This window comes from Genypterus blacodes, unplaced genomic scaffold (assembly GCF_046128005.1).
Source record: "Genypterus blacodes isolate CSIRO-AG114 ecotype Tasmania unplaced genomic scaffold, CSIRO-AGI_Gbla_v1 ptg000015l_1, whole genome shotgun sequence".
NCBI classification, from domain to species: domain Eukaryota; kingdom Metazoa; phylum Chordata; class Actinopteri; order Ophidiiformes; family Ophidiidae; genus Genypterus; species Genypterus blacodes.
In genome coordinates this window covers 5,254,289-5,278,582 of record NW_027466829.1, presented here as the reverse complement: position 1 = coordinate 5,278,582, position 24,294 = coordinate 5,254,289, and the positions used below count along the sequence as shown (strand labels likewise).

The 24,294-nt window shown below is 42.4% G+C and overlaps 1 protein-coding gene across 1 annotated transcript; it reads left to right on the top strand.

Moving 5' to 3' along the window:
- The first annotated feature begins 14,077 nt into the window (after nucleotides 1–14,077).
- stra6 (signaling receptor and transporter of retinol STRA6) lies at nucleotides 14,078–23,607 on the top strand. Its single transcript, XM_076139910.1, has 17 exons — nucleotides 14,078–14,148; nucleotides 15,745–15,811; nucleotides 16,140–16,222; nucleotides 16,970–17,103; nucleotides 17,683–17,849; nucleotides 18,262–18,387; nucleotides 19,108–19,175; nucleotides 19,282–19,361; nucleotides 19,459–19,520; nucleotides 19,605–19,767; nucleotides 19,968–20,043; nucleotides 20,453–20,586; nucleotides 20,775–20,892; nucleotides 21,228–21,329; nucleotides 21,420–21,583; nucleotides 22,217–22,354; nucleotides 23,372–23,607. The coding sequence occupies exons 1-17, from the start codon at nucleotides 14,078–14,080 to the stop codon at nucleotides 23,605–23,607; spliced, it is 1,989 nt and encodes a 662-aa protein (XP_075996025.1).
- The last annotated feature ends 687 nt before the right edge of the window (nucleotides 23,608–24,294 follow it).

Sequence of the window (24,294 nt, the reverse complement as noted above, 5' to 3'; positions counted from 1 at the left end):
CCTTTGTAAGCGTCCCATTCAGGACCACATGGCTTACTTAAACAAGGATGGAGATGTCAGGCTGCATTAGCTTCCAGACAGCCGGTGCACCCAGAGGATTCAGCTGTGCCGGGAAATCAGTCATTAAATTTGCAGCCATTCTGCGGCGCTCCGACCGTCTGCTTCGGGGACGAGCGCAGCATTTCACGGTCCGGATGCTTTTGCCACAATACGGTTCAGATTTCTGATTTACCTCTCAGATAAAGAGTCGCTGGTAATAAATGATACAGACAGGCCTAGTTATGAAAAGACTGTGGTGAAGTTTAGTTGTGCAGAGACGGACAGAGAAAGAGAAACATCTTTGCACAGCAGGCGCTTGAACAATGCCCATGAAATATTTACTGCATACTAATATGTTACAGTCTAACAAATAGGACAATACTAGTGCGACAAAACATTCATATTGCTTGAACATTCATATATTACAGATGCCCGGTTGCTCATTTTAGACACAGAGGGAGTAATTACAGATTGATTTATCTATGAAATGTATGTATTTAATTTATCTAAATAACCATTACTGGTAAGTTACTGCTAAATGGTAAGAACAAGCACAAACAAACAAACAAACAAACAAACACACACACACACACACACACACACACACACACACACACACACACACACACACACACACAGGATTCATTGCTATTTAAACCCCCACAGGAAATGCATTGTGACATTTTCAATATTTAGTGTATTTCTATAAATAATGTCATCAGCAAAAACCAAAGTCAAACTGTAATGAATGACTCTGTTCCGTTTGTTGTTGTAGAAGTCGTTGACTGAGTCACACAGAACGCACTATTGTTGTCGTGACATTATCTTTGTGATAATCGCTGTGATATTTGTCGGCGTGTCTCCAGATAAATGCAGCTAAACTTTGACTTTGTTTACAGCTTTTTGTTCATCTGTTGTAAACAAAGGCTTTTTGTTGTTTTTGGTTGGAGTGCCCTTCCCCCGTCTAGCTTTTGTCTCTGAGAGCCCTGGTTTGTTGTCAGAAGCCTGCCTTTCCTGCCCCCTCTCTCGCCTCAAAGCCGCTCACAGATGAAAAATTTATGACTGCGCGCCTTGAAAACGCCCTCACACCCCATTTGAAGCGCTGCCGCTCCTCTGATGCTGCCCCCGCTGATGGAGACTGCGTCTGCTCTCTTCATTCGAGCGGCGCTTTCCCTCACAGCGGGGGTGCAAATCAGGGAGACAGGGTGGGATGGTGGACTCACTAATCAAGGACACATTTTTCTTGGCTTGTATGAAATAATTGGATATTGATTAAATGTTTTTAAAAAAGGCACCGACTCCCACACACTGTTTCTTTTAACAGCACTTGAATCTGTTTGCATTTTCTTATGTTTGGATAGTATCATATCAGAAAAATGTGTTTGTTATTGAAAGGAATTTTACAGTTTGAGAGGAAATATTAGCAAAACCTCTGTGGCAACGCTTCACATGTTTCACTTATAAAGTAGGCAGTCGGGCAGAATTCCTTCATATTTCAGATACTGAATACTCATATTTTATATCTTATCTATTTTCCTCTCACTAACACATTATTTTGTTCAAAACCCACTCATTATAAAAGTGCAAAATACTCAACGTATAATTTTGACCACAAATACTAAAAGGATTTTTTTCTTTTCAGATTATTATTCTATATTTGCAAGACGAGATCTAAATATTACTGTGATCATTGTGTTACTAGAAATTCCTGGTTTCCTTTAGTTGTCACAGGTTAAAAATAAAATAAACAAAATTCAAAAGACACCCATCACAAAAACAACAATCATATTATGTCTATACTCTCCCATGTCAGTGGAACATCTTGATGGGAACGCTTCTCATAGTTGTACTTGCTGCATCACTCAGGTGATGCCTTCAATGGTAACAAATGTGTTACTCAGTCTATAGTAAATGCCTGCGGAGCATGGGTCTCATTCATTGGGGGATGATTTCTGGCACCTCGCGCAGTGACGATGACAACCTCCGTGCCAGCCTCCTTCCCATCCTCCGCATCCCCGGCAACCCGAAGGAGATATTTTCACACATCCTATTGACGGGGTGTCAAATAGAGGAAACAATAAAAACAGCATGCTTTGTTTATTTGATACTAAGGAGTGAATGAATAACAGTGCATAAGATGCTGAGGGTGTTACCATTAACAACCATGTATATGCCATATTACCTTACTAAAAGAAGGAAAGAATCTTTTCTGAGGTCCACTGCAGGATAAGAAGACTGCTGAGTTTAGGTTTGCTTCTTTGAGTTTCTAGCACACATGCTGGGATAAAAGTAAAATAAAAATATTCTGATTACACTGAACAAAAGATTGAGAAAGAATTTCTGTTCCCAGACCTTGGCAAACCCTTTCACACACAGTACAGTCAGTCAAGTCGCTCTGGTTCCTAAGCAACAGGTAATTTCACAACACGCACTGAGCGCGGTAGCTTTTCATCGCACTTCAGGCTAAAGTCACATCAAATGGCAACCCTGAGCCACTCGCTATTGTTCAGAGCTTGGGGGCGACGTCACGCGTGTCACTGAAATAATTAGTTGTAGAAAATGAGGCAGCATTCATCTTCAGCACAAGGACTTCTTCCAGCATCACGTGCAGTAACATTCCACCGCACAACCGGCGGTCTCCCAGCACAGATGACTATGATGGAGATCAAATCACTCCAGGCAGCTTCCAATAAATGGCCATCGAGCCTTTGGGTTGACCGTTAGGACAAACACTAATGTGGGCATTCAGAAGACATAGCAAGTTTTTCTTCCATAATATAATAACTTATCGCATATTAGGTGGAATTACATATTTTCATCTGATTTTAACCCATGATACTCGACTGAAGACACATTCATTCATCTCATTCAGATCAACTCAGGCTTATTTTTCTATATTTTCCTGGAAAAATTTGCTGATAATGTTGAAATCTATTTCCCGCACTAAACTCGCTGACCTTCACACGGCGTGAATATTGGATTGTGAATGCAAACAAGCAGCCAATCAATACATACAGAGAGATAGGCCGGACACGAACCAATATGTTTCACAACTGAAATGTGGATTTCTTATAGCAGGGACAAAAAAAACAAAGTGTAACTAAAAACATTAAGGGCTTCCTGTTTAGGCTCACCAGTGAATCATTGTGAAAAAGACCTAAAGCACTGGGACACCTAAATGGAATGCAGCCATTTATTAATATCATTAGTTACACCTCTGCTGAGAGAAAACACTGTTGTTTACACCATTTTGAATAAAATGGGAAATGTATTAAGTAAATTTTATACGTCATAAAATAGTTTTGGATACGTTTAAGCTCAATGTTCTACAATAATATATTTCTTTACCTGATTTAAAGCAGTCAAATGTGTTCAGTACACACAAAATGGAACATTTGCTGAGCCTCAGTACGATATGCTGCCGTGGTTACATGGCTGCATGTGTGTATGTGCAGGATAAACCCCAGCATATTTTCACTTTTGTCTGGGGGAGACGAGGCAAAGCTCCGTGCTGCCGAGGATGGACACCGGCGCGGCATCGGCTCAGTCTCACAGGACTCCAGACTAGTCAATAATTCAGAGCAGACCGAGAAATTTTATAAGGAGGCAGAAAGACAGTGGATGGTGAGGAAAGAAATAAAGGATAAGGAGGAGATATATTGGGGCGTGTGGAGGCTTACTCCTGTTTGTCTGCCTATGACCCAGAGCAATAACATGTCAGCAGAGGCTTTGGCGGATTCGACCTGTCAATCAAGCACATTCTCTGTGTAAAAACTGCCAATATGGAGGATGTGAAGAGAAGCTTTTCCTTCTAGTGTTTGGAGCTGTAGTGCTTTGGCAGAACATGTGTTTTAGCAGATAATACAGGCTGGAATATACATGTCCATGATAACAGAACAATGGAGCATTGATCATCGTCTGTTGCGGAAATGCAAATCGCCGCGGACAATATTTGCATGCGTAGTCGTTAGCGGCTTAATAGCAGCATGAGTGATGATGTGCGATATTAAACCGGCCAGTGGCACGTTTGAAACTGAGAACCGCCCATGACGAATGATACAGATAAGGGCTGGCAAGGATAAATGCTGTGGGAAAAATGATTTTAGCCCGCAATAACTGCAGTGGAGGGCTGAAACCACCTATTTAGTGCATACTGGTTGAAATGAGTCCTGGATTTCACCTTAAAGTTAAAGGTCATGTATCTGGATTCATTGGGCAGGTTGGCTCCTTTGTATTATTACTATTAGAACTTAATTTAATTCAGTCTTTGGAAAGGAAAGCACATTTCTACACATTTCATGAATAAGCGCTGCAATTTATAAACCACATTCATATTCCACGGGAATGTGTACAAATGTTAGAACAAATTGCCGTCTGTGAATAAAGCGGAGGTGGAGGTTTTTCTCTTGCTTTAAACTAAAGCACACAGCCGAAGGCGTGTTATGTCTGAACAAAAGGAGGAGTCGCACGGTGCCGCAGCAGCTCCGCTCTTCAGAAGCACAAACTCCCAGCAGGAATGAGAGGATCCTCCGTCAGACACGGGGCGCTCTTTGAACAATGAGGAATGCTCTGTGGAGACTCTTATCTGCTGTATACATCAGATTCCAACAAATGCTGCTATGATGGTGAACAGAAGACAATGTACCTTAATTATTCAACACACAACTAACCTTCAAATAAAAGAGTTCTATCATATGTAATATTGGATCCATACAGCCTATAAGTGCTCATGTTCTCATTTTGAAGTCCATCAAGCCCGCCAAAAGAAAGATAATTACAACCACTGCAGTAATTATCTACAATAACAACAGTTCTGAATTGACTGTTGCCTTTAGGGTCTGTTAAGCAAACTGGCCCTGAAGTGCTGCTATCCTCCCCCCACATGTAAGCCACCTCCCTTCCACTTGGCGGGGGGCACGTACATGCAAATGACAATCTGTTGCAGTGCTAATTAAGGGCTAGGTTCACATGAAAGCGCGGCGAGCACCTACTGAGGAAAGCAGGTTAGAGCCATCACTAATAAATCAGGATCAGGAATCCGCTTTGAAGCTGTGTTTTCAGAGCTCGGCGTTTGGTTTGGTCTGAAGCGACAGGATGGATTCTGTCCCCCGTTCCACGCCAAGCCCACAGGGGGGTTTCCTTACTGGCTGCAGTGTGTTATCCTCTCCGGGAAACATGACTCAGTTTGCCGGGATATTCATCTGAGCAATCAATAGCATGATGTCACCGTGACAGAGGGTGGATATCAAAACCAGTCGAAAGCGCTATGACAAATGTGGTAACATAATACTGAGCAGATGTTTCCCACGAAAAAAGGCAGTCAAAATTAATTAATTTGACTGTTTGATTGGCCGTCCCTGTCCCGAGTGGCTACAGAGCCTCACGGATCATCGCCGACTACAAATGCAGAGAGCAGGCGACCTCTGAGAAACGCACACAGTAGCAGGGGACGACAGAGATGTATCGCCTTTATAATCGACTCCCGTCTTTAAGAATCACGACAGCCTTTTATCACGGCCCCCCGGACTCTGAAACACGTCAGTTCAGATTACAGCAAGGCCATTTGAATCCAGGCATCGCTTCACATCCAGCCCTTGTACAATAAATTCAACACACCTTCAAACTCTAATGTAAATGTTACACAATATGTTATGGGTTTATCTTGGGATAAATCATCCAAAAAGGGGATTATTCAACGATAATCACCCGCTGGTAATATATTATCCCCTTATTATAAATTATTTCACAAAATAAATACATTTCAAACAGATTTATAACTCATTACAAGCTTCCATTACTCTGTGACAGCCTAGCAACACAGGGCTAGCTACATCGCAGCAGCATATTTAGAGTTATAGTTAAATTGCACCTTACCATTAATTGTGAAATGTAACATAGTGAATGGGATGTGGACGTTGATAGCTTATCACTTTTCTGTTAGAAAAACAAGTCTTCTTGTCACAGTCAAACAATGCTAGTTTGTGGCGCCGATGCTAGTTTGGATCAAGCTAGGAATGTAGCTGGGCTATGCGAAACACAAGCACTTGAGTTGCCTGTATGATCTCTGTTTATTTAATACATACACTAGTCTTTTCTTGTGTCAAACTGTGTTTACTGACTCCTTATTAATGGCTGTGGGTCCTTTAATGTCAGATGAATGTGTGTCTTTGTTCATGCACTGACATGTGGAGAACAGCTTTTTTGGGGGCTAATGGAGTCCTGCATGAGAGATCTTTACAGGGCACCCACACAGAGCCACGGCACCCGCGTCTCACTGAGATTTCTCATTAGTTTCCCAGGAATCCAAGATACACAATCCTCCGACCATTTGTACCGCGCCGACTTTTACAAATCACCACGTCGACCGTCCCTCTGACTTCAAAGGGAACGCTGCAGGGAGTTGAGGTGCGCCGGGAACGGTGTGATTTGTTTTCTCTCTTAGCATGAAAGGAAAACTGAAGAACAGTAACAATGTCTTATGTATAGCTACATATGATGTCATATATTTGACAAAGGGCCATAAACATACAGTGTTCAGAAAGATTAGCGGTTACATTGATTTGTCATAAATGTTTTGACATAAACAGCGCCATATTGTCTTATCACCTCTGTGAGATAATTAGACAACGTTGTGCGGAAGTAACCAAAGGAAGTAAGCCAGCGTTAGCAAACATTTATGACTGTGGGTCAAAATCCTTCAGTTAACATTGGACCGGCTGATAAGAAAACCACTCTTATGCCGCAATACCTGTGATCTCATTACTTCTGTAACCGGTGGAGGCAATGAAATCCGTAATATTGATCTGGCTCCACTACAGAGCAGGTTCAAAATCCATCCATAGAAAATTGGAAAATTACTGGAGCAAATGGTCAATAAGGGCTTAAAACAATTACAGAGTCGACCCAATATAGCTCTGATAGAGTTTTGGCAAAAAGTTAACATTATGAGCCGTACAACGGTAGGATTTATAGGTTTATAGTTGTATTGGATTGCATTAGAATGTACCAATTGACATTATGCAACGTCTCCCCGGTAAAATCTCTGCTGCTGGCTTATTTAGTCAAATTTCTCTATTAAGACACAAGTCCCACCCTTATTCTTATAAAGCATGGAGGAGAAAATATCTTCAATCCAAAGACGTAACAATGGCCCACATTTTTCATTCAGTCTTTTGTGCCTGGCAGGATCTGGATCTTCTCCCACCGCCGCTGATAACTGCGCTCTTGACTCAGCCTCATTCCAGCAGAGACGTGTGAAAGCCAAGCATCCCTGAACACACAGTGAGACGTGTCTGGACCTTCAGATTATCAAGACGTTACTCATCTGAGAAATATAACGGATACCAGACCAGGAAGACGATCGCTAGGCGTCAAACTCCGGGCCTGTGGCAAAAACAATGGATGAATTGAATCCCAACAGAAAAGACACTTTGACTCAAACTATCACGGGCATCAGACATGAGCAGAATCTGCATTTAGGATGAGATATTAAAGTTACATTACATTAAAATACACATATGGTAGTAAATATTTCAAGGCATATATGTAACGTCTCTTTACTGAAATACCACACACACACACAAACACACTCAGACAGCTAATCAGTAGTCTCTGCACTCAATTAGCTCTTTTGGGACATTTTGGCAAATCTCACATTTTCATAGCAATTATGTTGGGCGTGCTCGGGTGACATTTCCAGTTCGCGATGAAAAAGCCGGAGTTGCGAGAAATGCAAATCCCAGAACCCGTTGCTAAGACACGGATATCTAAATTCACAGCGTGTTTTTCCCCGGACGGGCTCTGTAAATGAGAATCGTGTTTAGTGCAAATTGATGCCGCAGCCGTGAAATCGTCTCCAGACATGAGACTGTTTCCTTTTCTCTTTTTTTTAAGGACACAGCCAACTTAACACTTAAATAACGCGACATCATTCTTAAACACGCATGTAAAACCAAGCAATAAACAGAAACATTAGAGGGAAGGAAAACAACAAATCTACTGATTAGATGAAAACAACAATCAGCTGTGAAAAACACATCAATATGCTGGAACATCATAACCTGTAGGATTACAGGTCAAACGATAAGGCGAGGACAGCAATCAGTTCAGCACACGTGGAAGGGGATACACACAAGCGCGTTAGTGTGCACATACACCACCAAAATAACAATTTCATTTCCCTGATAAACACACAAAGACATACAAACACACACTCACAGCGACAGAGCAGAGGCCACAGGAAGAACACTATCTATCACACCGACATGTACTAGATTACTACACAAACTCACACACATCTGAAAGAGCAATAACTTATTATATTAATATCAACTGTTTATTTTCAAAGAATGGCTCTGTTTCTTCTTTTGTTTGGATTTCTTAAACTCTGTAATTTAGCTCCTTTTGCCGCTACAAGCAGACAACCTACATGATTATAGTTTGCTGAAATACAACCCACTTTTTTATAAACAAGGGAGTTAAAACCAGCATTTCACTTAATAAAGATCTTTATCACACTCTGGAGTAAGTGTGTTTTTCCAAGGTGGGCTGTTATATAAAGAGGATTATGATACAGCACGTCTGCACGGCATAAATTCAGAGCACTTGTCAGGCAAACGCGGGAACGTGACAGACTGAGAGTCGAACACCAGCGCGTCTGCAGCCAAGTGATCACGACCACTTTAATAACCATCAGGAAGATTTGTACTTGTCAGCGGCTCCTTAGATATCGCAGCACCATTCTGAGCCCTCATAAACGCAGAGATCAATCTTTCGCACCGGGCCCACCACCACAGCGGCCATAAATCAGCACAGAAATGACCCGCGAGCCGGGAAATGATTTTTACCAATGGCAACGGCCTAATCGTCTTATGGAAGTCAAAATGAAACTGTTTTATTAAGAAGCGTTACATAATTGGATTGCTCTAGGTGAACTTTTCAGCCTATATTAAATCTTTCTTGCAGTCTATAGTAATATAAATGATGGCCGTGCGAAAGCTACAAACACAGCCATTATTGTTTATTTTTGGCAGTGTGCCCAAGTGTAAATAGTTAATTGAGATTTACATCCGCGCGTCTAAGTGTGAAGCAGGCAGAGGAGAGGTGGGAGGGACGCGATGACTGAATATTTCTGAGATTTACATGTGTCCAGCTTCATTACAGCTGTCAACAGAGATAAGCTTTTCGTTCATGTCACCTCAATACACACGTTTTTCCACCGCGAACACACACAAATCCAATTACGTTCTAATGACTGTTACAAGGCTCATTGATTATGACAGAGGCGCTGCAGCAGCCTGAGCCGGAGCAAAATTTACCCCGCAATTAGTCCCAAAACCCAGGAGGCCTTCAAGGTGCCGTGATTAAATACTGAGGCAATAATAATATTCGATTTGAGTCGACAATGGGAACAATAGAAAGCTGATATTTCTGCACCACAAAAAAAGGATGGGAGTGATTTAGAAACTGCAATGGGATAAATGGGGAAAATGGACAAATCCTAACATATTATTAAAGACAATAATTGGCCCCTTATTTTTCAACTTGGTCATGTTGTTGACTTGTTTTTGTAATGATGTGTGCTCTTATGGTTAATTATTTATTCAGGTACACCTTTTAATCAAGAGTCAAATTTTAACAAAATTAAGTCAAGCTTTGCACTCACTCAGCCGTAGGGAAAGGTCACAGGGTCATCTTGGCTTGTTGTCGTGATGTGCAGGTCTCAGCTGTCTTTAGAAACCTTCCCAAGCTTCACACACAGGGTGGACACTCGGGTTTTCCTATCGCTGACGGGGAAGACAGAAACAAGTATGGTCATATTTCTACCATCTGTATGAGCAGTGAATGTAAAATCCAGCCCAAAATAGAATATTCATGTTAATCATATGAACATGTACCCTCTAATATGATGTCTGATAAGATGTCTGAGGTTGAACAGGTCTCTGCCAAAGCCAGAAGGTCAAACAAATCTCTGGAACCACAGTCAAAATGAAAAGCAAGACTAAGAAACAGAATAAGTAACAATAAAATGAAAGACTTACAAAAGGCCCCAAATAAAATAATGTAAGAATATCATAATAAACAATACAGAGGGAGCAGATCTGAGACAGCTTATATGTAATAAGTGTTGAAGCCAGTCTGAGACCTTCTGGATATTTGCCTCAGATTTGTGCAATATAGAAGCTAAAAATAGCGCCGCAGACCAGTGCCAGCAGATGTAAGAGGTTGAGTGGGCTCACAGAAGATCACAGATGTATTTTGGGCCTAAACCATAGAAATATCTTTGACACAATGCTGCGCCTATGAACAGTTTGGAGAAGTGGATCAAGAGCTCAGTTTTCTTAATCTTTGCTCTGGCTAGAACAGCAGCACTCAGATGTTTGATAGAAAAAGCTGAGGAAAGCCTATTAAAGTTCCCCAACCTACCACGAAAGGCATGGATTACTATTCTTAATCTTGTGCGCTCATGAATTCTATTGCTGTATATTTTATGTACTAACAGGCTGACTTTGGTATTGTTGTATCACAGACCTGAATTAATTTATAGTAGTTTTGAATCATATGTAGACAGATTCAGATGCAGCAACGTCACGGATCCTCACCACATCAGTCGTTGTCTTTCAATCAGCGGCGTTACTGGAACAGATTCTGCTCGGGGATGCCAGTGAAGGTCTGGAGGGATGAAATGCTGAAAGACAGTAAGAGACGGTGTGTTGAGCTCTTTGGTGTTGTGGGTTTGAGTACACGCTTTGGTATAAAGCCCTTTATCACACAAGATACCCAACCTTTATACCAACGTATTCTTTTTTATTTCATCAAAATCCTACAGACTAAAACATGATCATGATTCAATCTTGCCTCACAGTGGACAATTGTACACGGTATCCGAGTAAAGTGAAGACAAATCTGTATTTTGGTGGAGGTGCAGACCGCCTCACTGCACTTGTTACTCTGCTGCAGCTACAGGAAAGCAATAACTAAATAGGCTGTCAAGTTAAAAACACAAATGATGTACTTTTGTGATAAAATGGTTTAAATATGACTTTAATTCATTTCAAAAGGCAAAATGCACATCATTTGCCTTTAGAAATAAACGTTTTGCAAAGTGTCCACATCTTGGTCTTTGCCTTGGACTTGACCACATTCTTTGGCCTCTGCAGAATATTTCACAACTTTTCTTCCTCGGCCTGCACTCACAGCACTTTTATGATGTTCCCGCAGCTACAGACGGTGCAAAGTCCTCACAAGACACCGCACAGGTCAGATAACAGCACACACACACTCACGCCCGTAAGCCTGTTGATGTGTCCGTGTAATTATTGAACCTTACTGAAGTGGGTGTTTACCAACGTGGAGGAAAGTGATGAAGAAGAGCGTCACTTCAAGCTCCCTGGAACCAGACAGAGACAGACACAGAAGAAGCCGCAGGTAAAAACATTTCTGCAGGTTTGTTTTGGGCTTACTGAGTCAATTATGGTCATTTTAGACGCACCTGTATCTAATTAAACATAAAAAATAAACATCCCTCGCTCTTAGCAGAACTGTAACAACTAAACTTATTGACAGTTGTTCTTTAATTGAGCTCATTAATGGACTATCCTTACCTGCAGATGTCCACACGTAGCGTAGCAGCATGATTAGCATAATTTGCTTGTGATTTCCGTTTTAGTACTTTCATAATAAAACAAGTTGTTTGCCCAGGATACCTATGTTACTCAGTAGTAGGTCAAGTGCATTTCTCACCTGTTAATCATTATTATGACATTGAAATGACTGTGCGGGTGTTTAAGTAAGGTATTATTTGATAAAAACGCCTCCATTATCCAAAATTATGTTTACATCAACTTATAATATATTTGCGAAATATCAAAGCAGCAAATAGTCACATATAACAACCAACCAACAAATGATTTAAACAATCAATCCATTTATTTGTTGGTTGATTTAAAGATTGTTTGATTAATCCTTAACCTTGATTTTATTTAGTGAAAAGTAATTTTATTCTCAGTTTCATTCTTGCTGTATTTGTACTTTTCTAATGCAGTGCGTTTTAGACCAGCACACAGAGAACAGAGCACAGGTGACTCAGTTACTTGTAGCTCTTGGGCTGAAAGCCTCTTTGTTGTCACCAAGAGCAGAAGATCAAGCTCAACTTCAAAGGCCTGAAATTTGTTCGTGATGTCTATATGAAACCAAATCCAGGAGACTGTTCACTGAAAATGAGACAGTCTGAGGATCAGTTGTTGTGGGAAGTAGGACGACAATAATCCGTCTGTTTTGCTGCAATAGATTGTGAACATTATAACACTGTAGGATGACAAACATTTCTCCTGGTCCCATCCTTGGGTTCTATCCCAGCGGTCAGTGGGCGAGAGGCAGAGTACACGCTTGAAACCCACACAAACACAGGGGGAACATGCAAAAGCCGGGCATCAAACCCAGGACCCACTCGCTGTGAGCCACGGTGCCGATTGATTCTAAAATGTTCACTTGAATTCAGCCAGATTCAGGTCCCTTTTAAAGTAACAGAGTCATTGTTAGTGTCCTCTCTAAGAGCTCTAGAGTCATCTCATCTAAGGCCCATAGCTAAACCTGACACAAGTTGACCATCTGGCACAATCAAAGTGCCACGTCTCTGATGTAATAAAGCCGTTCAAAGCATTCTTTGTTCAGTGACCCCTTTATTTGCTGCTTTTTCTTTTTGGACGTGTATTTGATGTGGTGGCTAACTAACCTTGAGAAACTGTGTTTTCTCAGGAGTGTGAGGGGTGTGAGGGGTGTGAGGGGTGAAGTTCTTGTTGCTTCTGAGTGTTCCTTGACTATAATCCCAGCATAATGAGTGTAGGCTGACAGGCTGGCGGTTTTGCAAAAAGTACCCGAGTTTCAGCACATTGAAGCAGAACAAGATATTTAATGCTTGCTCACTTTTTCAGTGATCAGTTTGTTTCAGAAAGATGAATCACTTAAACACTGAACTAATCATCTTTTTAGCTTTGCTCAATCTATGCACAAAGACTAAATGAAGCCGAGGTGTCGCCATGACCCCGTCACCCCAGCCTGTCATGGCAGGACTCACATGGTTGTGCTTCCCTTTTGGTTTAAGGGTCTCTCATTTTATTGTTTATTGACTAAAGTATAAACCGTATTTGAGAATACCTGCATGCTTGCATTTATATATATTTGGAAATATGGATACAAATCTCTCAGGCTAAAAAGTACAACAAATAAATCATTAGTGAGACGGACAAAGATGCAAACCTCTATCTAAATTGCTTTATCTGCTGAAGACAACGTACTAGGTGGAAGGTGAACATGCAGAGCAGTGAGGTAACATTCTGTATGCTGTTGTTTTGTTGTCTTTTCTTTCATTTTCCTCTGTTTGGCTTCACATCGTTGCCCTGACCTTTTTATTTTGGCTCATTTAGTTTTAGTAACTTTCCCCAAAGATAAGTGCAACACGACCAAAAGGAACAATATTCCCCTCTTATCATTGTGGAACTCCACTCTGATAGGGAAGACTCATCTTTCCCAGCTTCCCACACAGTCCTAACCCCTTTCACCACCAGCCACAGGTCCACTAACACAACCCCAAAAGTAGATATAATCCCAGTAAGCCGCAGGTGGCTTTACAGATTGGCTGCCCAGATCTCCACATTTCTGCCTCCTTTCACACACTGCCCCCTCTCTCTCTCTTTCCAGGCTCCCAGTGTGGTGGTGGTAACCCTTAGCTGAGAAAAGGCCTGCAGGGTGGAGGCAGCCAGCTGCAGCCAGGACCTGTCACATTACTCTCAGCCCTACTGTTGGACCAGGACACCTGAATACAGGCTGAGTAGGAGCGTAACAGTGAGAGTAAGAGGAGACCCAGCACGGGGGGACAAGAGGGGCACTGCCGCCGTACCACAGTGCAACTTGGGGAAACTTCAGTGGCACTTTTTTTGTTTTTGCTTTTATGTTCAGGAGATTGCAGAGACTAGTAGAGTCGTTTGAAGTGATTTAGCCCCTTAGTAAATCTGGATCTGTTTGACAAAGAGACAGCACCATGGATAAGGATGCACTAGTGGATTATGAGTACCCCGATCTAGATCCACTGCCAACCAAAATTAAACACGAGTAAGTACATTCTTCATGTGTGTTTAACATTCTGATGTTTCCAGGTTTGACTTGCTGAGTTTAAGTTAAGTTTATTCAGGAATGTTTTTAAAGAGAATCTGTGAAAAGTGTCATCATTTGTCTGAAAAACAGGGTAATCAGGGTAATAGTACAATGAATGTGTCTATTGTTTCATGTTTAAGGTGTGTAAGTGGTTGCTCAATTCCTTGTTGTTTCTGAACAATTCTGCGGTGAGATAATGGTTTCCCTCAGAGGTTTAAGGTGACACTTGGCACACACTGCCTCACAGTCTAATGCCAGTGTGTCCCTGCCTCTGTTCACTCCGGGCATCAGTTTCATTTCACATGTCATATTACTGCTCCAGGAATGCTCATTGTTCAGATAATACAATAACATGGGGGAACAGAGTGTGACAAAAGCCAACACACACAAAATACAGATTGTTTTAGTTTAACTGATAACTCAGCGACCAGTTCTTTTGTTGTTAGTAGATAAAGTTAGATAAAAACTGGGTTCTGAGCCAATTCCAGTAGAGGAGAAAGTCATTCGGGCATCACTCTCTTCTTCTGGCCCATCCCACAATGCAACAGGGCACACAAAGTATATTCAGTTAGTTCTAGTCGTGTATTTTAAAATTACAATTGGACAGCCTTATTTACTGATACGACAAATTGTATTTAATGTTGTGTCATCGTTTATCACCAGCAGCCATGTTTAACTAATAAACCATCTGGCTGTCGTGTGAGTGAATCCACTGTAGTGAGTTATAGTTGGAAAAGCTGGGGTTGAAAAGCTTTTTTCATTGCGTAGAGTGGCCATTATTGTGGGTCACTACCGAGCTTAACTGGCTGCTTTGATGCTGTTTTTGCTGCTCGTGTAAACAGTGGAAATGTCCCTCCACCCCTCCTCCTCCTCCTCAGCTCTGAAATATATGAATTTTGACTGTGCCTTAAGTTTTACAAATGGCCTGTGTTTGTGCCAGGCTGTTATCCGACCGCCAAGTTATACATTGGCTTGGGCAGGTGAGACGCTGTTGTGAAAACTCCAATGACATCCTCTCTGCATCTACAGGCCATATACTGTGTGTGTGTGTGTGTGTGTGTGTGTGTGTGTGTGTGTGTGTGTGTGTGTGTGTGTGTGTGTGTGTGTGTGTGTGTGTGTGTGTGTGTGTGTGTGTGTGTGTGTGTGTGTGTGTGTGTGTGTGTGTGGAACTGTACTGAAATAAGGCACCACAACGCAGTTCCTCCCTCTGTGCACCAGGTCGTACATCTACAACATCTGCGAGCCTCCCCTAATTACTTACATCAGACTTATAATACTTGTGATTATTACCCCATGACTGTACATTCCTGCTCCTCCAGTGTACAGGAGGTTTGTTGTTTCCCCCGTGTCACGCTGACACAATCCGTTTAAAACACAAATCTCTGCTGTCGGATTTCAGTTACAGCGAAGTTTCCAGCAACAAATGGTCCCGAGCGTGACGTGTGAGAGGTTTAGACGCGTGAGAGGTTTAGTGAGGTACACGTATGCTCGGTGACTCAACAGCCTTGAGTTTGAGATTATTCCTCTGAAACGTGAATGTTTTTCTCCTTATAGAATAATCCCACCATGCGACCCCACCGCTGACGACAGGCTCTACCATATATGCATCGCCGCAATATCTGTGAGTTTCCTTTTGTGCTTTATCACTCAATCACTCACTTCTACTACTACCAGAAGTATGGATTGCTTCATGATGTATCAAGGTATCACTAATCCAATATGTAACACAGAAATACCCACAGACTCTTCACTTTCTCTTCTTTTCCTGACTTGTTAAAGATTTTAGTAGGTGGTCCGCATGCCTCGTTCTTCTCCTGAATGTGTCACAGGTCACAGCAGGTCACTGACCACTGATCCTCACTGATGAGTGCGGCCTTCTGTGGCCTGCCCTCTATTTATTTATCGTTGTCTCAACCCTGCTATTTGCTAACGGAGGTCTCTTCCTCCAGCTCGTTGTCATGCTGATCCTGGCAATCTTAGCCAGGCGTACAAAGCTGAGAGACAGACAGATAGGACTCTCAGGTTTACTCAGGTGAGCCCCTGTTTTAGCTCTTATTTTGCACAATCGTGTCGTTAAAGGTGACATTAAGTAGCTCAGGACTATCACAGGGCCATGCTGGTGCTTTTCCATATTTAAGAAAGTTAAATACAAATACTTTCCGAAGCAAATCACAGATTATGGGGAGATTCCCTGCCTTCATTCAGCTTTCATTTATTTTTCTTACAGCGTGAAAATCAACTGTCACACATTCACACATTCACTTGTAGTGCAGGGAGGAATTCCACCAGCACCACCACCTTGTGTGCTGTAGTTTGAATTCAATCCTGTAGTTTCTTTCATTGACACTATTACTATTTGGCAGCTCACTTTCAAAACAAGGATGTCAGATTTTCCCAGAAGCACTTGAACACACCAACAAAGTGATTGCTTGCTACCACACTGGCACATTATTGCACAATAATAACATAACACATCAAGGTTCTCATTACCACCTCTACTGACTTACCCTTGAGCAAGAAACTTCCCCGACTCTGCTCCAGTGGAGCTGCTGTGATTTGTGTTAGGAAGTTTCCAGGTATGAGCCTTCATACTCTGCAAACACATAAATAAAACTTTAAAATAACTTTGACAAATACGCAATTTATAGCCTGTGTGCTAAAACGTAAAAAAAACACCAGCACGGCCCTCCGGTGCGATCATTCCTGCTGAAAAACAATTTCTGTCAAACACACAGCCGGTAACGCGTGTGCTCTAAATACCTGCTGCTTGATTTCACAGTCCAGTCAACTTCCTGGACCATACACAGCACAAGGGCCTGGCAGTGGCTGTGTTTGGAGTGCTCTTCTGCAAACTATGCGGCCTGGTGATGTCACCAAATCCCCTCCCCTTCTCCACCAACTCGGAGAACAAACGTGAGGAGCTCATCTTGGTCCTGTAGTCTTTGGCTTTTGCAGCAGAGGCTTTTTTATGTTTCTTTTTGCTTTTTTAGTTTTAGTTTTTTGACAATATAATGTAAACAATGATTCCTCTGTTTTACTATCAGTTGCTCATTTTTTTGTCCCTGTTTTGAGTGCTCATGTCCGACATTAAGGCTCTGACATAGGGGTCATTACAGGTAGAGGTCACCTCCATTCACATCATTTAGTTAAACATGCGTGTTATGTATTTGGATTGTTTTGTTTCCACGTGTCTCTGCTATTTTGGACTTAGGCGTGGGATTGTAAGATTGGTAAGAAGCTTTTTTTTTTTTTTTAATGAAATTACATAAGAATTTAAGGAGTTGATCCCCTGCTACTTCACACAATCCCCAAACAGAAGAAAGTTCAGCAGAGGAGGAAATCTATTCCAGCTATTTTACACTCTGTGATCCTGAAGTTATTTTTAGAGATAAAGTTTGCTTTTGTAATTTGGCATTAAGGATCGTGTGGCGCTGGAACGTGAACGTATTGCTTTGATGTTTGCGGGTTTTCACACTGTTTTGTTATTTGCAGAGAGCTGGATGATCCTGGGCCTGTTCTACTACCCCGCTCTATACTACCCTCTCCTGGCATGTGGCACTTTACATAACAAAGTTGGCTATGTTCTCGGTAGCCTCTTGTCTTGGACGCACTTTGTCGTTCTGGTGTGGCAGAAAATCGACTGCCCTAAAACGACTCAGGTATAATAATAACACTGCAACAGTTCTTAATGACACTAAAGCACAGACGGAGAGCGGGTGGAATGCTGATATTTAAAGTTTTGGATGCTCATTCATTACCAAAACAAGGAAGGCTGAATAGATGAATGTGGAGCTTTTAAGGTGAAATCCTTGGCTGCACCCAAAGTTTTAGCTGCTTGGATATTCTGTGCAATGAACGGCTCAGACTCAAAACAATTAGTTCCAGTGTCTGTTTGTGAAGAGCCTTTGTCTCACTTAATCAGTTTATTGTTTGTAGGTAAAGGAGACACATTGTCTAACGGTAATTCTTCCTTGAATAATGACGTGGATTTTGTTTATCCCACCGTCAGCTGCCTGATACCAAACTGATGAGTTTGTGTGATTTAAAGTCTTCTTTCCTTTTGCCTTGCAGATACACACGTACTTCTCCCTCTTCTCCAGCCTGCCCCAGATCGCTTGCTTGGCTTTCCTCAGTTTCCAGTATCCACTTCTCTTATTCAAAGGCTTAAAGGGCACAGAGGAAAACAATGCCACCGAGGTAAGTTCGGATCGGAGAGCAAGTTCTCTTTCATGTCCCAGGTCGGCCCGAAAAGCTCTAATTACACTGATTGTGCGTCCTGCTGATTACACATAACACACGAGTAAGACTGCCGGTACAGATTTCTTATTTTGTAAGCTCGGACACAAAAGGGAGATATAAAAAAAAAAATCACACGTTTGGTCTGAACTCGTGCATGTGAGAGGCCATTGTACACTACACACTAATCCGGGGGCTTTGTGTGTTCATACGCTGCAGGCAAAGCAGCGTATGAAACTCCACTGCAGCATGCCAGCGGCCTAATCATTTTAAGTAGATTTGATGTAATTGGTTTACGTTATGTTCATGATCAGATTATGAAAAGGTCGCGTTGCTTTCTCTCTGATGGACACAATGCTGTGTTCATGCGATGCTAAGCTCAGCGTGGGTGCTGAGATGCTAGGCGAGGCCATTACCCCTGGGTTTGACTCGTCCCCTCCCACAGGAACTAAACCAGATCTCATTACTAGTCAGGATTCATGGTTTGCAATCACAGCTTTGAACTAGTCATCATTAGACTTTCTGATTGTTTATTTGCTGTGTCCGAAGCTGCCACACGGACGTAGGAGATGATGAATACTAAACTCAAATCGCTGCCTCGTCATACCTGCTGCTGTCTTTGGCTCTTTTGATTTCCCTTCAAATTACCCTCATATGTTCTCTTTTCTGTTTTTCTGTCAGGATCTAAGCAGCAGCTACTACAGAGAATACGTGAAGAAAATTCTGAAGAAGAAAAGCAGCAAGATCAGGTGAGACTGGTCGCCCCTGATTGGTCAGTATCATGATTACTGCGCTTATACAGTATCCAGACTTGTAACTATGTGGGTGTATGTGTGTGTGTCTCTTTCCCCTCAGCCCGTCGAGTACAGAAAAGCCCAAAATCACTCAAAGAATGGCTGATGCTGTGAAGTCGTACATTTACACACCAGAGGACGGTACATAGGATTCTTGGTTTTGTTCCATTTCTGGTTTTGCCTTCATGTTTTGTCTGCCTTTTAAAAATTCCATAACATTTCCTGTTCTTTCCACCAGCTTTCCGTTTCCCACTGAAGTTGGCAGTATCTGCTGTAGTATCGTTTATATCCCTGTATCAGGTAACCTTCAGTCTTAACACACCATGGTGCTGATGGAGAATATAAGCTGGACATGTTTCCAATAGATGCCCCTCTCACTTCTAGATTGGACTCTTACTGATCATGGGGGTTGTGCCGAGTCTACAAATCGCCCGTATGGGAGTGGATCAAGATATCGCCAACGTTTTAGCTGGCTTCAGGATTAATCTGTCTCCTGATCGGGACGAAGTGGTCCGAATAGTGGTCTATTACATGTGGTGTGTAGAAGGTGAGTGAAAGCAAAGCAGATGTGTAGAATCATCACAGAAGTACTTACCGACTACACACATACTGATAACATTAACCATTCTCTCACATACGTTTGAATATTCACCATAACCCACTATCCATATTAGCTGCATATGAGGAGAGAGAAGCTTGTATCTCCACAAACATAAGCAGGCTGCCGTGTGCTCTGTGTTGTGACAGTGTGCTACATCTCAGCGATGACCCTGTCTTGCTTGGTCAACCTGGCCATGCTGATGCGCTCCATGGTTCTGCACCGGTGAGTCTGAGGACTAGAACAGAATAAACGCCTCCATTTCTCTTATTTTTCTCTCCAATAAATGTTTTCAAGAACATCCACACCGCACAGCTCCATTATGATGCTTCTTTCATTATACTGTAATGATTCACACCATTGAGTTATTGTAACATAATAGAGGGCTAATCATCCAGACGGACAGAATAGCATTTGCTCTGAGTGAACCGCAGTAGAATTGAAAATGCCTATTAAGATAAGAAATGAAATCCTGTGTCTTTATCCTACAAAGTGCCGTATCATAAGAAATGAGTTGCATTTGTATCTAATCCCACTCTAATGTACAACTTTAATTGACTACACAATTTTATGGATTAATTTATGTCATATTGCTTTGCGTCTCGTTGACTTGATGGCGTTTTTCCCGCCGTAGGTCAAACCTGAAGGGGCTGTACAGAGGAGATATCTACAACGTCTACAACTGCCACAGGAACATCAGGGCGTCCCGGCCAGCGCTGGTCTGCTGGATGGGATACACCGGCTTCTCTGCAGCTCACATCTGCCTCGGTACGCTCTCCTAACGCATTTAGCTGTAACACAGAGACACGTTTTTGTTCCTCAGAATCTTTCCCCATTTCTCGCTTTTTAATGGGATTTTGTTGTTTGCCTCTTGCCAGAAATGCTGCGATGTAAAGTGTCTCCTTTTGATTGATGTTGGGCAAAGTGTCTGAAGTGTCTCTGATCTCACCCCTCAGGCATGATCGTCCAAACCATGGTGTTCTTCCTCAGCCTTCTGGTCGCCGTCTTCCTCATTATTGTACCTGTCTTGCATGGACAGAATCTGCTGCTGTTTCAGATGATGAGGAGAATGTGGTGGGTGTGATCACATCCACATCCTGTTTCACTCCTGTCACTCCCTGCTGTAACGTCTCTGCTCTCACGCTTGTATGACTTTCCCAACCATAACACATCTGTTAACTGAATAAGTCAGAATCTTTTATGGTTTGATAAAATGACATCACTGATTTGACGTGATGCAAAACTCTCAAAAGAGGTTCTGGTCATAAAGCTGTGGCCGCTGTTCTCCCTCCCTCATGCTGTGTAGAAATACATTTGGACCTTATATTGTCCTGTCACTCATAGAACTGCTTTGCCTTCTCTCTTCCTTATATTGCCAAAGGAAACAAGTGTTGATTTTGTCCTTCCAGGCCCTTCTGGCTGATGATCGTCTTGGTTGTATTGATTCAACACATTACTGCCAGATTTTGCTTCATCAAAAAAACAGCAGGCACACGAGACCTGGACAACAGGTAACACACTGAATCTGTTGTTATATGTTCAGTTACACAAACACATTTGCAGCGTGTGTGTTTGATCTGTTTTAATCTGTTTTTTTACAGGAGCTGCCTCTTTCTGTTGACGTACCTGCTGTTTCCAGCCAACGTTCTAATCGGGGTGCTGCTCGCTTTGTGGCGCATGATCATCACGTCCCTGTTCAACATCGTCCACATGGGACGCATGGACATCAGTCTGCTCAACCGCAACGTGGAAGCATTTGACCCAGGTGAGGTAGACACGTGATCAATACAATCACACTGCAGCAACGCTCCCATCGGCTCAGGCTCACTGTCCTGTGCATAGAAAATATACTGTAGTTCACTGCAATACAAATGTTACACCTTAGCTCCCTTTCCTACAAAATGTAAAAAGTGCAATAGATGGTACAATTTTGTGTTTCAGTCAAAATGTGAGTGTATTCATTGATATAAACAGCCTCAGCCTACAAAAATGTTCACCTTTCCAGTTGCCAGTGGGTTCTTTTTGCTGTAAAAGCGTAAAGTAAAGCAATTTTCTATGAGCAAATGCACTTTTACTGATCTCACTTAAAGGCCATAAACGTGTATCCCACCCACTTAAGTATGCTTCAAGCTCAGTGTAGCTCACATGATATCTGTATTCTGTGCGATGCCAGGGACTCTAATTACACACCGATTTCCGAAATGGCTGTAGTTATACGGCATCTGTTGTCAGGAAAAGCAGGTGGGTAAAAAAAAATAGAAGTGTGATTGTAAGGCCAGGATGTGCGATTGCCTCAGAGCCAACACGGGGTGCGGTCCTATGTGTTTATTGCTTTTGCCCAGTGAGAGTGACCCCCCCCCCCTTCCAATCCCCACCCCCTTCCTGTGTCTGTCTCCAGCCTACCGCTGCTATGCTCATTATCTGAAGATTGAGGTGAGCCAGTCTCACCCGGTGATGAAGGCCTTCTGTGGGTTGCTGCTGCAGTCTGCGGGCCAGGAGGGCATCACAGTGCAGAGAACGCGGGACGCTGAGGAGGGTCTGTAACACAAAGCTCAATATGACAGACCACATGCTTTATCATGTATCACATGACTCACCTCAAGCTTGGTAATCTGCAAAAACAACTTGTGTTGATTGTAAACGATAACGATTCAGCTCTACAATCAAAAGGAGTGCGGGGTTCTTTGATTTCTCCAGAGATGTTTTTGAATTAGAGTCTCAGGTCACTCCAAAACATAATGAGATCATCTCACTGTCTGTCACGAGCGAAGAGATGAAAGCTTAGCGCCTCTGATTTAATATGGCGCAGGAACATTGAGTCTGGGTGTGGAATCATTTACAGTCCTGCAGCTGGTGTCCATCACATCTGTCACATCTAATCACCCATCCTTTGGCATATGCACACTGATGTGAACTCTAGACACTAAAGTTCTGTAGGTCACTGTCCCAGATTTGTTCTGTGCCATCTGCAGTATAGAGAGGTTACACTGATCCAAGCAGGAAGTGAGTGATGGACATTCGAGTGATGTACATTATGGTGAGCAATTTGCAGGCAAATGCATCCGGATTCAGCGTTTGTTGTGAAATCCACTGCTGTATCTGAGCACAGCTGAATCCAATTACAAATGATGGTGATGCTGCTTGTTTTCATCTAGAGAACAATGCATTATCACTGATAATCTATTGTATTACAAAGATTAGTGCTGGAATAGCTGATTACACAGAAGAGCTACTCTAATTGCCTGTTTCATATTCATGTTGCCCAGGGGGTTCAGGCTTTTACTGTGTTAATGCCAAGCCCAGTATGCTCCAACCATGCTCGGAGGATTAAAATATGATTGCTTTCTATTATTACTCTTTCTGTAGTATCTCAATGGCCCTCTGTGGCCTTTGTCCAAAAGATCCCTCTCCCATGCCAGTTTAAAGTAGAAAAGCCTATCTTGGCCTGTTAAAGGACCTCGTGTGTGTCTGCTGGCAGAGCACACACACACACACACACACACACACACACACACACGTGTTTAGCTCTAACATGACATCTGCATGTCTTCAGGGATTCAGCTGGTCCATCAGGAGAAGAAACAGAAAGTGTCCAGCGCCAAGAGGGCTCGTCGGCACTGGCAGCTCCTCTACACGCTGGTCAACAACCCGTCCCTGGTGGGCACCAGGAAGCACTTCCACCGTCAGGCCGCAGAGAGCTTGGTGAATGGAAGCTTGAACCGCAGTGCCAAGGAGGGGAGCAGAAAAGAGGCCGGGAACAAGGAGACTGAGGCCGACGCCACTAACTGAAAGTGAACATGACCCTGGTTAAGGATCAGCTGCAAGGTCTCTCTGGGTTTTTCCACAATTGATACATGGAGTTCATAAGGTACACCTACACATCATACACTTCTATTCAATTGCATCAATATAGACAATTCTAACTTCATGATGGTTCTAACGTTCAGGCTGTGGTTAGTGGTGATGGTTCCATTGTGACACGGTGTATTAGTGTGTGTCCATTAGTACAATACACACTGCTGCCTGAGGGTCGAGTTGGATTAACACAATCTGAACATTATAAACCTCACAAGTATGGGATTATATGTGGGGCTTTTGCTTGACTGAAGGTGTATCTAATGAACTGGTCTGTGAATGTTAAGTCATATTAAGAGTCTGTACTCACAGTAGATGTTCAGTCAGTGCACTTACAGCTCAGCCGTGGGTCAAGAACGTTCGTGTCTAGGTGGTTCTTCACGTTGTCTGTGCTTGTTTGTGTATGAGTCTAACCACACTCGTCCTTTTCAACACATTCATGGGCTTATATGGGGACAATACACATTTGCATTACTGTGAAAGATGATCACTTTGCCGATGTGTTGTTAGTGCAAGTAAATCAAATGTGTTTCTCCCCCAAAGTAAAAGCATGGATGTGGAAGGAGGAGCATCATCTTTCAAAGAGTATTTATATATAGAATATTTCACTATTTATGAACT

Excerpts from the sequence above, each read along its gene's own strand:
- stra6 (XM_076139910.1), top strand. The coding sequence starts at position 14,078 with ATGGATAAGGATGCACTAGTGGATTATGAGTACCCCGATCTAGATCCA. Across the intron at positions 19,521-19,604 it reads CGTTTATATCCCTGTATCAG|ATTGGACTCTTACTGATCAT; the intron begins GTAACCTTCAGT and ends TCTCACTTCTAG. Across the intron at positions 20,587-20,774 it reads TGCAGCTCACATCTGCCTCG|GCATGATCGTCCAAACCATG; the intron begins GTACGCTCTCCT and ends CTCACCCCTCAG.